Genomic DNA, 17,697 nt, shown 5'->3' with positions numbered 1-17,697 from the left:
TCATATGAAGAAAATGCTTGCAAATCATGTATTTGGACTGTGTATGCAGAATATACGAAGGACTCTAACAATTCAACAAAAGGACAATCAATCAAACTTTAAAATGAGCAAAGGGACTGGCAGAATGACTCAAGTGGTAGAGCACCTGCCTAGCAAATGTAAGGCCCTGAGTTCATACCCTAGTAGGGGAGGTAGGGAGGAGGGGAATGAGCCAAGGACCTGAATAGACATTTTCCAAAAAGATACTCAATTGGCCGATAAACACATACGAAAGAGCTCGACATCACTGGCCATAAATGAAATGTAAATCAAATCCACAATGAATACCACTTCAACTCCTGTGGGATGGCTATAAGACAGATGGCTATGGTAACAATGAACATAATTACTCATGGCAATGTAGAAAGATGCAGAGTTTTGATAACAGTCTAGCCTTTTCTCAAAACATTACACAGCTACCATATGATCCCAGCAATTTTTTTTTTCTTTTTGTGGTACTGGGGCTTGAACCTAGTAGGTTCACTATACCAGTCCATTTTTGTGATGGGATTTTTTGAGATAGGGTCTCACAAACTATTCTGCCCAGGCTGGCTTTGAACCAAGATCCTCCTGATTTCTGCCTACTGAGTAGCTAGGATTATAGGCATGAGCCACCGGAGCCTGGCTGATCCCAGCAATTCTACTTCTATGGGTAACCAAGAGAAATGAAAACGTATGTTTGTACAAAAACTTTTACACGAATATTTACAGCAATCATTATTCACAATAGCTAAAAAGTGTAAACAACTCAAATGTCCATCAACTGATGAAAGAATACATAAAATGTGGAATATCCAATGGAATATTATTTTAGCCATAAAAAGGAATGAACAAGACCCTGGTTTGATCCCAGAATGGGGGTGGGGAATGAAGTACTGATAATATTATCAACGTTGACACGGGTTGGGAGGGTAGTGTGTGAAAGGTGTGAAGTTTCTTATTGGGGTTGATAAATATACTCTAAAATTGTAGTGATATAACTTGTGAATACTACTGAATTATATACTTTTATTTATTTTTATTTTTGACAGCACTGGGGTTTGAACTCAGGACCACCTCATGCATGCCAGGCAGGCACTCTACTACTTAAGCCACCAGCCCTTTTTAGTGATGTTTTTTTTCGAGATAGGGTCTATTTGTCCAGGTTGGCTTCCAACTGTGATCTTCCTGTTCTCTACCTCCTGAGTAACTAGAATTACAGGTATGAATCATCAGCGCCTAGCTGAACTGTACATTTTAAATGGGTAAATTACATGGTATGTGAATTATAAAATAAACTAAAAACATGGCCAAGCTTTAAAAAAATACAAAAAACAAAACCCTTCTAATGGCAGTTCATAGGCAAGAATTAGCACTATGGGTTTATAAAATATTACAGGATTTATTCTTTTCTCCAGCCCCCATAATTTTAGGTACTCTTTTCTCTAACCTACTGGTGACTACTGTCAAGCACTGCTACACCAGCCAGAATCAACACTGTCACTCTGAGCAGCTTTGCCAAGGTCACCCTTGGTTCTTACTATCTCTAAGACCTAAAGCTGCTATCTTACTGGACCCCTAACCCCAAAGAGACTTTGGTCACCCAGTCTCCCAAGAAGGAATTTACTGATCATCCTATGAAGACCCACACCAGATCTCCATCAGAGGACCTGGCTCCAGCTGTGGCTACATGAAGTGTTTTTCTACAAGAAAAATACGGTAAACTAATTAGGTTTATGAGAGAGAGGGACCAAGGGCTGGTGTTAGGTGTGAGGCAAGCAGCTACAATTTTAATAGGGTGGTGAGGGAAGGCCTCACAGAGAAGGTGAAGGAAATATGGAAGTAAGCCACATAAACATACAGGAAAACAATATTCCAAGTGGAAAGAATGAGTGCAAAAGACCCTAGGGCAAAGTTGAGGAACAGTTTACTTGACTTTTTTTTTCCTTAAAAGGTTACTGGGGGCCTCACACTTGGTACCACTTCAGCTATGTCCTCCAGCCCAGGCAGAGTCACCAGCTGTCAAGGTGACTAGAATGGACTGAGTGAGGGGAGACTGAGAGATCAGAGAGGTGTAAAGGGGAACAGGGAATGCTGATAGTGTGAGGTCTTACAGGCACTTAGCTTTTGCTCTGAGTAGGACAGGAAGTATATCAGAGCTTTGAGAAAAGTCTTACTCTGGACTTAAAGTCATTCTGTGTACTGTGTTGAAATGGGGACTGCATGTGTATGCACAGAAGCAGAATTAGGTGATAAGACAATACCTATCCACAAAAACTGCCAAGTGAAACATCTTAAAGGCATATTATTAATTCTTCTAGCTTTGGCCTTTAAATTGGATTAAACTACTAAGAGACTATGCATACAGGCATGTGTATATGCTTGCATTTCTATATTTATTTATATCCTCAAACCATAACTTTGGTCTCCATTACCTTTAATATTTTATCAATTTATCAATAATCAAGAAATAGCTTTATGAAAACTTATTCTTCATTTATTGTAATCTGGTTTGCCCCTCAATTTCTGAAATGAACAATATAGTTTGTTGTGCCCCCTTCCCTTCTGCCAAGAAGTTTATAGGTAAATTCTATAAATTAAACAAAGCAAATGAGCTTTGTATTTATATGATCAATTTTTCTCATTTTTATTTCCTGTTTATCTTTTACTAATCTTATTATTTAGTTACAAAGTATCTTCAATCAGGTATAACTATAAATGCTTTCCTTAAAAAACAAAGATTTTCCAAGTGTATTGGTTCATGCCTATAATCCCAGCTACTTGGGAGGCAGAGATCGGGAGGACTATGATATAAGGCCAGCCCCAACAAAAAGTTAGCAAGACCCCCATCCAACCAACATCCAACCAACAATATGCCTGATAGCATACACATGTTATCTCAGTTGCTTGGGAGGCACAGGCAGGAGGATCAAGGTCTAAGCCTGGCCTGGACAAACCCTACCTGAAAGATAACTAAAACATAAAGGGCTAATAAATGTGAGGGTGAGTTCAAACCCCAGTAACACCAAAAACAGTCCCACGAAGATCTGACCTGGGCACGGTGGTATGTATCTCTAGGTTCAGCACTTACTTGGGAGGCTGAGGCAGGAGGAAGATGAGCTCAAAGCCAGCCTACACAGAAAGACCCTGTCTCAAAACCAAAACCAAAACCAAAAACAAAGTTCATGAGCTGGGGATGTAACTTGGGTGGAGCGCTTGCATACCATGTACAAGGCTCTCGGTTCTGTCCTCAGCAACACAAAAAAGAAAAAGTTTGTCTCATCACGGTAGAAATACCTTAGTTTTTCTAAACTGACTCTTTTTTTTTTTTTTTTAAAGTATAAACTAGCCAATAAATCCAATTCCTCAAGAGAGGGCTTCAAGTCTCCTACTTACAATGCAGGCTGGAAATGTACCTAAGACAAGAAGAGTGTGTATGACTGGGATCCAGTAGTGACTAACAACTAGTGTAAGAAGTATAAGCAATTTTTCATCTCGACTTCATCCTAAGTAGTAACTTAGAGAGATCTTGTATAGCACGAACTCCAATCAGAATAGCACCCCACTTTCTGGCTATCACACTCTTCCTCCTCCTCATTCATTCACGCTACACAATTACCAAATTACATACACTTCAGTGTCACATCTATGACTAAATTCTCCACTAAAAAAGAACATACTGCAAAAAAGGTTACTTAGCTCAAACTACATCAACAGCACACGGGGAAACAGTTATATTATAATATGGGTTAATTATAACATAAAAGATATTAAAATATTAATGGCCCCTAGGAAAAGAAAGGTGATCATTATTTTGTGGTTCAGAGTAAGTATGTTTTGATCAGATGTTTGTTCGGATTTCTGTCTCCTTCATCTTCCAGAATCAATTAAGACACAATTATACTTCTTTTTGTATGATTACCGTGTTAACCTTGTTTTTTTAGCTTTCTATATCCCATTTTCATTTTGTAGATCTTATACTTTCATACTTTTTTAAACATGACTGTATCTTTGCCTCACAAAATGACCTTGGACTTCTAGATCTCAAATTATCCCTTTCCCAGACAGGTGTGGAAGCTCACCTCTGTAATCCTAGCTACTTGGGAGGCAGAGATCAGGAGGATCTCAGTTCCAGGCCAGCCTGAACAAAAAATTTGAGACCCCATCTCAACCAATAAAAAGCTGGGCACAGTGACTTGCACCTGTCATTCCAACTGCTACTCAAGAGTACAAATAGAAGGATTTCAATCTGGGGCATAAAAGCAAGACCCTATTTTTAAAAAGAACCAAGTCAAAAAGAGATGGTGGCTTGGAGGAAGTGGCAGAGCACCTATCTAGCAAGTTCAAGGAACTTAGTTCAAACTCCAGTACCATGAAAAAAAAAAAAATCAAATTATCCCTTTCCAAAGTCCTGTACCCTGGATTCTCCATCACACCATTCTCTACTAATTGTTAAAGCAATGAACAACTTATTTGAACCAGGAACAGAGTCCTTACCTCACTACCTCTAACTGGTAACCCTTTGCTGAGGGCTAAAAATAGCCACAGCTGCTTGTTCATTGGACAATTTTTAGGTCTGCATACACAGACATTCCCAAATATAATCCAATCTAGAACGTACAATCCAGTAAGCCAAAAACAGGTGTCAAATAGCTGAAGAGCAATTATACATTGGTCACAATTTCCTTTTATGTCACTGTAACACAGGTTTGTAAGTCTGTTGTCAAAATCATTGTCTGTGCTATTAAAATTTTCTTCTTCAGTCTTAGTATCACTTAGTATGATCAAGTTTCTGAAATTGTAAGTCAATGGCAAAACTTTCCTTATATAAAATAATACAGAGCTAGGAGAATGTTGTGAAATACTATTCTTCCCAGTGACATAGTATAAAAGGAGCAATATATTCCTAGGAATTTTTTAAAAATTTTATTTATTTATTTTGTGACACTGGGGTTTGAACTCAGGGCTTCACATTTGCTAGGCAGGTGCTCTACAACTTAAGCCACTCTGCCAGCCTGTTCCTAGGAATTAAAATAGCTTAATTCCTTAATTGTCAGTCCCACGTGTGGGGTCAGGAAAGCTGTGCACTCTGGCTGTTATTATGGTGGTTATTTTTAGTCTGGGCACTGAACCACTGGAACAGACCAAAGCAACATCAACCCACTTTCTAAGGCCCCAAATTTCCTAACTTTTTTTTTTTTAACTTTTCTCTTTTCTTGGTAATATAATTTAGTTATAAATTAGGATGTCACAATAGCCAAGTTATGGAAACAGCCAAGATGCCCCAGCACTGACGAATGGATTAAGAAAATGTGGTATCTATACACAATGGAATTTTATGCAGCCATGAAGAAGAATGAAATGTTATCATTCTCTGGTAAATGGATGGAATTGGAGAACATCATTCTGAGTGAGGTTAGCCTGGCTCAAAAAACCAAAAATCGTATGTTCTCCCTCATATGTGGACATTAGATCAAGGGCAAACACAACAAGGGGATTGGACTATGAGCACATAATAAAAGCGAGAGCACACAAGGGAGGGGTGAGGATAGGTAAGACACCTACAAAACTAGCTAGTATTTGTTGCCCTTAACGCAGAGAAACTAAAGCAGATACCTTAAAGCAACTGAGGCCAATAGGAAAAGGGGAACAGGTACTAGAGAAAAGGTTAGATCAAAAAGAATTAACCTAGAAGGTAACACCCACGCACAGGAAATCAATGTGAGTCAATGCCCTGTATAGCTATCCTTATCTCAACCAGCAAAACCCCTTGTTCCTTCCTATTATTGCTTATACTCTCTACAACAAAATTAGAGATAAGGGCAAAATAGTTTCTGCTGGGTATTGAGGGGGGGGGAGAGGGAGGGGGCGGAGTGGGTGGTAAGGGAGGGGGTGGGGGCAGGGGGGAGAAATGAACCAAGCCTTGTATGCACATATGAATAATAAAAGAAAAATGAAAAAAAAAATAAAATAAATTAGGATGTCAAATTTCACATGTTGAGTATTACTTTAACAAGACGTGAATTTCTTTAAAAAAAAAAAACTGTGCAAATTATACTTAACTTTATCCAAGAAAAATTTTTTTCAAAAGTAAAAAGCTGCCTTCTTATAGCTTCCATCAGTGGGGACAGGGAAAAAATGCAGAAATATATATCACCTAGCAATGCAAATAGGGAGGAGAGAGAGAATGGGGTGAGGAGGAGGAGGGAGGAAGTAACTAGACAGAATGGTCAAGGAGAACTTCTCTATGTAGGACATGCCCAAGTTGAGAAACGGGGCACTGAACAGGAACAAATCAAAGCCACTGAGTCAACATACTTACTGAACATCTACCTCTACATGCCTGGCTCCATTCTAGATGGTGGCAATACAAGCATAAAACAGACAATGGATCGATGAACATCCTCAAAAGAGGAATGTTCCCACATGTGGGACTGACAATGAACGAAATAAGCTATTTTAATTCCCAGGAACATAACACACCTTTTATAAACTACTGAAAACTATGAGGACAAAGTTAGTAGACTCAAGGTGACAGTGCTAGGAAGAACTAGGTTTCTTGAGCTAATCATCACGCAAGGCCACCCTGAGGACAACATGAATGAGAGCAGGCAGCAAAGCCATGACCTAATGAGAAGCACTCCAAAAGCTCTGGAATGGGAGCATGTTCAGCACGCTCAAGGGCATAAAAAGGCCATGATGGTAGAACACAGCAGCGAAAGGTAAGGTCACAAGGGGTGAAAGCCAGAACCTGGAGCCTCTGAAAAGGACTGGTTCTTTACAATGCTCAGTCTAGCTATGGGGAGCTGAGGGAGGTGTGAGTGTTAAAAGGGTCTTCAGGGTATGTACAAAGGTCCTAAATTAGAATGAACTTGCTATGTTTATGGGATTAAAAGAATATCAATTAGGGCAGGACACTATGGCCCAAGCCTGTATCCTAGCTACTGGGGAAATTAGGAGGATTTCAATTTGAGGCTAACCAGGACAAAAAGTTCAAGAGCCCCCATTTCAACCAATGGACACAGTGGTATGTATCCATCATCCCCAGCTATTCAGGGAAGCACAAACAGGAGGGTGGCTTGGGCATAAAAGCGAAATTCTATCTTAAAAATAAGGGTTGGTAGAGTGGCTCAAGTAATAGAGCACCTGCTTAGCAAATGCAAAGCCCTGAATTCAACTCCCAGTTGTTTCTCCTCTGCAATCCACTGGAGCTGGAAACTATAGACGGAGCAGATGAAAACGAGGTCAGAAAGGTAGGTGGGTAGTAATCTACCATGTAAACTATGTAAGAATTACATTGCACTTAAAATGCAATGTAAAGTCAGAGAGGTTACACAGAGGGGAAGGAATGACAATCTGATTAAATTTAGATCTGAAAAAGGTTCCTCTGTTAGTTACATACTTTTTCAAGCACGGGGAGAAGGCAAAAATGGAGCGTATGGACCTGCTAAAGATGTTGAGAGCCTGCTATAATAATCTGAAGAAGAGGTAAAGGTGGCAAGGAACTGGGTATTGGGGTTAAGCATCTAGCACCTTTTGTAGGTAGAAGGCTAATTCTTCTACAGAATCAAATTACTGGTTTTGGGTGACTACGTAAAATGTAAATTTTGCTGCTGATACAAGATACAGATGTCGATACAGATGTGGCAGTCATTACTGAATCCCATGTCTTCAAAACAGAAAAAAAGAAAAAGGCAGGTTTGAAGTAACTTACTGAGGCTATTTTCCTGACAGGACCCACCGCTCTATGGAAAACAAAGGTAGCAAAATATATTGGGGTGGACACCTTCTGTGGCTCTGAGATGTAAAAAGCCACAGCTCTACTATCAGCCAAACAAGCTCATTTTAGGCATAGATACACATGACCTGGCGAGGAGGAGACCCACCTCCACCCCCACGCAACACACAGGATGGAAGACTCCTAGGAAAAAAGGGAGATATGAAGAGCATTCAAATAAAGAAAAATAAGACATTTTAGCACAGACTGAAGAAAGCTTCCAAGACTAATATTCATGTAGAGAATAGGCATTTTCATACTAAAATAAGACTGACTATAGTTATATGAAGAGATAAAAATCACTGTGCTTTTTAGTATCAACTGGAATCAAAGCACTAAAGGTGAAGACAAAAGTTTTGAATTTCAAGGTATAAGTTATGAGTAATAGGCTTTTCATGCTTAAAAAAAGCCTTCTTTGAATCACTCTGGGTATCTCTCAGATACCTTAATTTTGAACTACATGGCTTCTTTCTCCCTGGAAAGTTAGCATGCAGAAATATTTTTCTCAGAAAGCATATATTAAAAACGTCTAAAATTAAATGCCTTTAAATTAGCATCATTTCTGTGCTTTGCTTGAGTTTTACAGGTAGAAATATTTTAAAATTACCCTTGCAGATGACAGAGCAGGGTTTACTGTTCCAGAAGAGCATATTTTAAGGAAGAACTTCTTTGTAAAAAGAAGTGTTAGGAGGGGTGAATTCAAGTATGACTTATTTGATATATTGTAAGAACTTCTGTAAATGCCACAATGTACCCCCACCCAGCACAACAATAAAGGAGGGGGTGGGAAACACAAGTGTTAGTTGTTTGTTACTGTTTTCTTCTAAAAGCTACAAAAAGACTCTGATAAGGGGGGGAAATGTATAAATCCACAAGATCAAGGACTGGAAGAGGAAGTTTGTGGAAGAGGGAGAGTTGATGGAAGAACAGGACAAATTTAGTAGGGTAAATTTTTTTTAAATTTTATATAAAGCAAAACACAGCAGGAAAAAATTTGTGGATTTTCCATTCTTCACTTTTCAATCGTGTACATCATGTGCTTTTACCAAAATCAAAGGGGCTGGCAGAGTGGCTCAAGTGGGAGAGCACCTGCCCAGTCAAGTGCGAGGCCCTGAGTTCAAGACCTAGTATGGCCAAAAAAAAAAAAAACAAAAAAAGTTTGCCTTTCTGTTAAGTCATTATCCTATCTTTGGACTGGAGGTATTGCTCAAGCAGTTACGTGCCTGCTTTGCAAACGTGAAGCCCTGAGTTTAAACCCTAGCCCCACCAAAAATAAAAAAGAATATTTGGACTGGGGGAATGGCTCAAGTAGGTAGAGCACTACCCTGCCCTGAGTTCAAGCCCCAATGCCAAAAAAAAAAAAAAAAAAAAAGTTCTCTTGTATAATCACACTACAGTTGTCAATGTAGTTATAATTTTATCTAATCTATTAGCCACATTCCAATGTTATCTATCACTTGACCTAATGGTAAAAACAAGGAAATGTATGTGCTGAAGTGAGCACACTAGTCTCCAACCCTACCTCCCCCTTTTTTTTTCCAGTACTCGGGGTTGAACTCATGGCCTTTGTTAGACAGGCGTGCTATTACATGAGCCATTCCACCAGCCCGCACTAGTCCCTTTTTAACAAAAAGCTTAAAACATATTAAGGAAAATAAATATCTTATGCCTGTCAAACCAACAAAAGAATTATAACATGAACTTTTTATATTGGATGTCTGTGAGCATAATCCTTATAGGAATCCCTTGAAATAGGTGGTATTAATACCATTTTACATATGAAGATATAAAAGCAAATAGTGAGTATATAAGTGGAAACAACTAAACAGATCTCATGCACTCCAAAGTCTGCGGAGTGAAAATAATTTTTCACTGAAGGTCACCTGATTGCTTGCTTGAGAAATAGAAGTCTAACAGAAAATAACAAGTGACAAGGAAGAACTTCACTGCTAATTCTTAAGGAACCTGGCATTCTTTCGGTATAGTGAATAAATTAGCATCACTTACCATATCTGTAGCTTGATCTTCTTTCCTTGTAATTCAACTGTTTTGATCTTAAAGTCTATTCCTATAACACAGAAAAAAAGGGTAAATTGTGATTGTAGCTCTGTGTGTGGCTCTAATACATTTGTCAAAGTAAAAAAAGGTCAGAGTGGCTGGAACAAAGCAATGGAGAGGTGAAGTCAAAGGAGACAGTGGCTAGCCTGAGGGTTGGGAGTGTCCACAGGGCATGTACAAAGGTCCTAAGTTGGAAAAGAGCTTGCTATGTTTATGGAATTATCAGACCTTTTAAACTTCTTTGGTTGGTTCTGGGTATTCACTAAAAATGCAAAGCTGTTAGAAATAGCTAATTTTTACAAAAATAGGAAAAAAAAGGTGAAGTTTTTAAAATTTAATATTATTAGAGATTTTAACAACACTTTCTTAATAACTGATTTTAAAAAATGTGGATAGAAAATCAATTAAGGACTTGGGTATCAATGTATCAACCAACATGACCTAATTTACATATAAATCTCTATTCAACATCCACCACTTTTTTCCGAGGTGCTAGGGAATGAACAGAGAGCAAACACCGCCACTGAGCTACATCTCCAGCCCCACACTCTTTTTCAGTACATATACAACATGCACCAAGATGAAACAGAAGGGCTGTTAAAAAACCTTCAATACATGTAATTATCAGAGTACTCATTCTACTCTGTGCAATGGAACAATCAGGGTGCCTGATGCTAGAATTAAAAGTCAATTAAACTCTTTAAAGAGAAACAAAATGGAAAAGAAAAAAGCAAAATAAAGAAAAAAATTTACATTAAGGAGTAAAATTGGGAACTGAATGCATAGCTCAATTGGTAGAGCACCTGCCTAGCAAGTGTAAGGCCCTGAGTCCAAACCCCAGAACTTAAAAAAAAGAAAAGAAAAAAGAAATAAAACTATAACAAAATTCAAGCATTGTTTCAGAATGGAAGAAATACCAAAATAATATATTAAGTCAGGAATTCCTAAAGTATGTGCCAAACATCAGAACTACTACGTTTTTAAAAAGTAACCCCCTTAAAGACTATTTGGCAGAATGGGAGAAAAAGGTTACCAAAGAAAGAAAAAGACTTCAAAACAAAATGCCAATCCAGATAAAGGTGTGGGCTACACATTAAACATTATTAGAAAATTCAAGAAATCATGGCAGTTTCTCCAAACTAAATAAAAATACTCAAGTTCAGCCATACTTCCTTGTCCTTTCTACAAGAGAACTCTGGAACTGCTGTGTGATTGCAGCTTCTTATGGTGAGTGAGACGTCTTGAGGCCAAAAGCAATGCAGGAAGAAGGGCTAACCACCTCTACTTAGAAAACACATACACGGTAAGCAAATCTGTAGGCAGATGGAATCATCCAATACTGACCACAGAGTAGATTTAGTAAGTTGAAACTTATTCCACTATAAAACTTCTGAAAAGTATTATAATAACATTAAAAAAAAAAAAAAGGAATCAGAACACCAGGGCAGATAGCAAAGAAGCAGGCTTGCTAGCTGCACTTTGGAGGTGGTCGAGCTGGGAGAAACATAACCAAAGAGTTTGCATTTTCTAACAGCCATACTGGGGGTACAAGGAAAGGTTTTTAAGCCTTTAAGCACAGAATATTGGAAGCAAGACTTTTACCTGAAACTTAGAAAGGACTAGACTGCAGTCTTTTTTATTTTTATTTTTTGGCAGTACTGCAGTATTACAGTTTGGACTCAGGGCCTTGAGCCTGCCCGGCAGGCACTCTACCACTTGAGCCATCCCCTCCTGCAGGCCAAGGGAGAATTTTTTAATAAAGAAAAGAATCTTTACTATCAATCAGTGAGCAAAAGCATGGGGTAACATTTTTACCAGTAAGAGGGTGAGGAAAACATAATTGATTAGCAATTTTTCCCCTAAAGCTTGATTTTAAAGGCTATTTTTTTAAGGGCTGGATACAGTGGCTCATACCTGTAATCCCAGCAAGGGAGACTCGGTGTGTGTGTGAACACAGACATACAACATTGAGACCTCATTTGAACTGGATGGATGGATGGATGGATTCATAGGTGGGTAGACGGATGGATGGGCAGGCAGACAGGCAGACAAAATGCTATTCTTTTACTGAGATTACAGCCAGGATGACTTTTCCAAAATGAAAAGTTGATTTGCTTCCTCAATGCTTTCAGGATAAAAATCTCTAGTCTACACAACATATCCCCGCTCGTAACATTTTTTCCTGTCTCTCACTTAATGATGGTACTTCGTAAAACCCTCCTCATCTCAATTTTCTTTTCCATCTATCTTTCAAGTCTCAGTTTCACTCATACAGAACAAATACAAAAGAAGTATCTATCTGAGCCTCAACTGACAGTGAACATTTAATGATAAACTCTGTTTGATGCAGGCTGGAGGTGTGGCAAAAGCAGTAGAGGTCCTGCCTAGCAAGCACAAAGTGCTGACTTCAAGTCCCAATATCATTAAAAGAACAAAAAACAAAATTCGTGGGCCTATCTTAATGGTCCCCTCTTACTTTGAGCCTGTCTACTATGTATCAAAATCTTTCAGGTTGCTTCAATTGTGTTTCCCATACCCAATGAAAAGAAAGAAGGGCCAGGTAAACAGCATATACATACATGCATGAATACATATATACAGCCCATAGTTTGTTCCTGGTGTTAAGACTAACTGATTCAGATGAACAATTCCGCTAGGCATACAATTTATTAATCATTTCTTTTTTGGGGGAAGGGCAGCAGTGGCACTGAGGTTTGAACTCAGAGCCTTATGCTTGCTAGGCAGGCACTCTACTACTTGAGCCATATTCCCAGCTGCAATTTACTAATCTTAATGTTGAGCCTAATACTATTTTAGGAAACCTGCCTGAAGAGCATGAAATTAACACACACTCTGAAAGCTCTAAATCCCTTGGGATACAAACTGGTCATCACTGGAAAACATCTAAGACCCTTAACTTTCCCTCAGGACCACATCTAGTCACGAATCACAACTATTACAATCTGCTTTCTACCACTAACCTTCTTAGACTAATCCTCTTAATAGCAAAACTCCTTAAAAGTTAACTATATATGCTGTCTCTAGGTAGTTAACTCCTCTCTTGAATCCTTTCCAATCAGGCTTTGCTATTGTTAATCCCCTCTCTCCCTGACCAATATACAAATCTTCTCTAAGGCCAGTGATCTCCAGATTACTAAACCCACTTCTTTTCATCTTTTTTTTGGGGGAGGGATTTGCGGGGGTGGGTTCTGAGGATTGAATTCAGGGCCTCATGCATGTTTAGCATGTGCTCTACTACTCACCTACACTCCCAAACCCCATCTCTAAGTACTCATCTGAATTAGCAGTAACTGAAGCTGATCTTCATTTTTTTTTCCTGAACGAAAATTCTCTTGATTTCTCTACTTTCCTTGCCATTATTTATTTGCATTACTGATTTCTCCTTTTCTCTCCAATCCCTGAAATCAGACTTTTTCTTTTTAATCTTCCCTTATTCTCTATAGTCTCCCTACTTTCGTTTTTTTTTTAAGTGTGACTGAGGTTTGAGCTCAGGGCTTGTACTTGCAAAGCAAGTGTTGAACCTGCTTAAGCCATCCCTTCAGTCTATTTCGCTCTGGTTATTTTGGAGATGGGGTTTTGAGACTTGTTCGCCTTGTTTTAAATGTAAGATTTCAAGCTCACATTCTATTAAAATGTAGCCCTAAAATGACCTCCCCCCAAAAAAAAGACTTGTTGAATAAATGGCTAAAGAATGTTTTCTGGAGAAAGTAAAGTGACCCTGAAGAAAAAGGGTTTGATCATTAAAGTGAAATTCACAGCTTGGCAACAAGCACTCTTATGCAATTTGTTTCCAATCAAACACCAAAACTGTTCAAGAAAAACAAAAAGGAAACACAGGCCATGCAAGGGAAGTCCTTATCATTTCTCACCTTCTCAGAATACTGTATTTTTTAATGGGCAGGGGGGAAGAAAAAGACAAGCTGAACAGAAAACTGGTATTTTTTTTAAGTGAAGAAATAATATTCTCAGCAGGAAGTTTTTTTAAAAAAATCGAGATCTCCCAAAAAATGACTAAGTGATAAGGAATATATGTGAGGTATAACAAATTAGAAGATCACAGAAGATCTGAATTGAACAGAGAAAATGACATGTTGGCAATAATGGCGCCGATAGGTTTCGGTTCTTTCTGCACCCTTAAGCTTCTGTTTCCCAGGGTCACGGTCATCCCTCAAGTCTAGCTTGAATTCTCCTTCTGCCTCAACCTCCAATCGGCATGAACCATAAGATCCTAACCAATCAGATCATGCCGAGTCTCATTGAGGGGTATTTAAGCCCCTGCCCCTTCTCTCCTTCTCTCTCTTGGCTCTCTCCCTCTCCCACGCCGCAATAAAGAATCTCTTGGCCAGATCACTCCTCTCCATGTGGTCACTTTTGGGGCCTACAACATACAGAAAATAACCAAAGAAGTTATGCCCAAGAACTTAACACAATCAAAGAATCTATTTTTACACTGAAAGACTCACCAAATACCTAGCATAATGAGAATGATAAAACTTCTACCAGTACACATTCTAATGAAATTTCAGAACACCAAGAGGCGGGGGGAGTGCAAACACTTACAGAGAAACAAATTAGGCCACATTAAATAATCAGGAAAAATCACTCTCATAAAGCAACACTAGACTCCAGAAGATAAAAAGACAATGTCTTTAAAAAGTATTTTCAGCCAGGTACCAGTGGCTCACACCTGTAATCCTAGCTACTCAGGAGGCAGAGTTCAGTAGGATAGCGGTTTCAAATCCAGCCTGGACAAATAAGTTCTAGAGACCCTATCTTGAAAAAATACCCATAACAAAAAAAAGGCGGGGGGTGGCGGGTGGTGGAGTGCCTCGAACCCCAGTTCGCCAAAAAAAAAAAGTATTTTCAGCCTGTATCCAGCTAGTACCAAATGAAAGGCATTTCTAGAGCTTTCACAGAAAGATCTCATAATAATTTAGCTCCCATGTGCTGGGACATAGAAAACAACACCCTGAAGTGTGGAACTGTGACTTGCTGGGCTCAACAAAGTCTCAGAATTGAGTTCTCTTCCTTCCCTGATTTCTCACCCAAAAGCAGGGAGGGGCTCTCTCTTAGTTCTCTTCCAAAAGAAATGCAATTGTCTCTCAACCACCCCCTCCTCCACTCCACAGGAATCTCAGCAAGCTAACCAGGGACAGTTAACCAAGAAAAGAGAAGCAACCAGAGGTCTTGTGAGAGTGTCCTAAAGATGAGGGCCTGAGACACTGTGCTTAGCAATACCCACCCTCACTTTCTCTGCCCTTGTTACCACCTACCCCAGAGAGGAGCCCTTCCACAAGCTAGTGCCTGTTCTGCAGGCCCATTCATTTATCCTAAAAATCATCTTCTACTTCTCTGAAATTGCCACATCCAACCTCCTTACGAAAAGGGTATTTAAGTTTCAACCATCTGATCCACTCTTTTGAGCACTCCGTATTGAAGGACTGAAGGACAGATCTCAGGAGGTCAAGGAGACACTTCTCCTCCCTAGGAAACGCCTGTTTGCATCTGAAAGGCATCTCCGCCATCAGGCAATGCAAATAGGCTATAAAACCCCACTCCCCACCCTGAGCCATGGGATCACCGGTTTCCGGTCCCCCTGCATTCTCCAATATGCAGTCTTTCTCTTTCTCTTTTCTCCAACTAAATTCTCTACAAATAAAGTCTTTCCTAACTCTGCTGTTAGAGTCTGTCTGTGCTTTCATTCTCACAGCAGGCTCAAGAACCCTGAGCACCTGAAATTCCTGCGCATGTCATCCGTGCATCAGTATGGCCTCCTGCATGTGTGCACGTTAGTTTGTATGGCTTTTCTCCTGTTAATCCGTAATGTTTACTACAGCAGGTTCAACTACCAAACCCTGAGAGGGAAAGTGTGAACTGTTATACACATACATCCTTTCTAAGACAGCTACTAGAAGATTGTTTTACCAAATCAAGAGGAAGATATGGTATCTATCAAACATGGTGATGGGCAAGTCAAGTAGCCTGGAGAAGGATAAAGTTCTCATTTGATGCCTCCTGGGACTGAGTTAGTGAAGAGAAAATAGCATTAATGGAATTTGTGTAAAAAATCTGATCTAATGACTCTGTTTGGGATAAAATAGAGATAGTACCTGGAAACCTAGGTAAATATAACAAAGAAGGAACTATAAACTATGATAAAAACAAAAGGTGTCCAAGAAAGGAAATGCAATTGCAGTACACGACTTGGGTCAGCAGTTAACTAAAACATTTATCACCATTTGAGAAGATGGAGGGAGAGGTGCCAGGTATGTCTGGCCATGTGAAAATATTAAATTCTCATCTTCCTCAACAATAGAGGGTACCTGAGGGTTGTTTTGTTTTTCAGTTAGAAGCATAAGACTAGGGGACAGAGTTGAATAGCAGAAGGGAAAAAAATATCAGGGAAAGGTATGACTCAAGTGGGTTTGGGGACAAGGGTTCACTGTTGCAGCTGCTCCTGCTACTTCATAGCCTTGCAGTAGTCCGTACTCATTACATTAACAGAAATAAAAATTAGGTTAGCAAAGGAGCTATTGTTCTCTCTACCACTTAACACCTCAACTCCAACCTCACTGTCAATGAATAAAGATACTCAGGCTTCTTAGCATAGCCCCAGCCTACCTCTCCAGTCATTCCTCCAGTAGCCACAAACAGTTTTTCCAGCTCTGATCTTTTATCCAAGTAAATACCTTTGTTACACCAACATGTACGTTCTATACCCACCTAAGTATGGAAAATTTTTTATTTAAAACAATGTAGAAGGCAGTAATAAAAGATAGGGATCAAAGCAAAATCAATACATCAGCGGCCAAGAAGAGACAGGAAAGCCTACTACCTTTAAGATTCTGCAAGTAAGAATCATCAGGCTCTCCCACAACACTATCATCTGCTAATTTACCACAATCACAGGGTTTGATAGAGAATAGTTCATTTTTAAGTTTAGCTTCTGTATAAACACACTAAAGGAATTTCCACTTTTTACTGATTCCTGGGACTTAGCCCAAGAGTATTTCAACTTACTACAGTAAACTCATTAATTTTCAGCTGCTCAAGAGAGAAACAATGACAACATGTGACTTAACACTGCTGCACAAGCACCATCCAGTGGCAAGAGGACTAACTGCAACCTCTAGCCATATAAATAGGGGTTTAAAAAAACTAATAAATACATAGTAAATAATGTAAATAGAAACACCTATATAACAAACTTCAGGCAACCAAAGTTTATCAATTTATAGATAATATCTATGGTTTTTACCAAAGTGAAAGTAGAGTGTTTTCCCAACCCAGAGAGGAATTAAGAATCATTAACCTACATCTTTTGAATGTCTCTTAATCTGGAATTTAAGAAAACAGTCTAATCTCAGCTCTGCACCAATAGTACAAGTTTTCAGTGGTACTGGGGCTTGAACTCAGGACCCTGCATTTGTTAGGCAGCCACTCCATCACTTGAGCCACGCTTCCAGTCCTAAAGCTCCTTTCGTATAATAATAGCTTGGTCAACATTTTACAATGTACCTGGCACTGCTTTTAAGAAGCTCTGTGCATAGATTTAACTCATGAATTAATTACTCCAAACAATACTACTCCATCCTATTATTTCCATTCTACAAATGAGAAATAATGACGTTAGGTGTGTAGCTCAATGGTAGAGTCCATGTCTACTAGTGGTGGAAGGGGCTTGGTTCAGTTCTCGGCTTTTTTGTTTTTTTGCAGTACTGGGGTTTGAACTCAGGGCCTACACCTTGAGCCACTTGCAAACTATTAGCCTGGGCTGGCTTCAAACTTTGATCCTCCTGATCTCTGCCTCTTGAGTAGATAGG

At 39.2% G+C, this 17,697-nt stretch overlaps 1 protein-coding gene across 1 annotated transcript in view; it reads right to left on the bottom strand.

The window, feature by feature from the left end:
- The window catches only part of Rab10 (RAB10, member RAS oncogene family), a 70,141-nt gene that overhangs the window by 13,999 nt on the left and 38,445 nt on the right, over positions 1-17,697 (bottom strand). Inside the window, exon 2 of the mRNA XM_020162980.2 lies at positions 9,803-9,863. Coding sequence (XP_020018569.1) covers positions 9,803-9,863 — 61 coding nt within the window. The remainder of the gene's footprint in view (positions 1-9,802; positions 9,864-17,697) is intronic.

This window comes from Castor canadensis, chromosome 12, assembly GCF_047511655.1.
Source record: "Castor canadensis chromosome 12, mCasCan1.hap1v2, whole genome shotgun sequence".
NCBI lineage: Eukaryota > Metazoa > Chordata > Mammalia > Rodentia > Castoridae > Castor > Castor canadensis.
The sequence above is the reverse complement of the archived record's forward strand: the minus strand, read 5'-3'. Positions and strand labels throughout refer to the sequence as shown.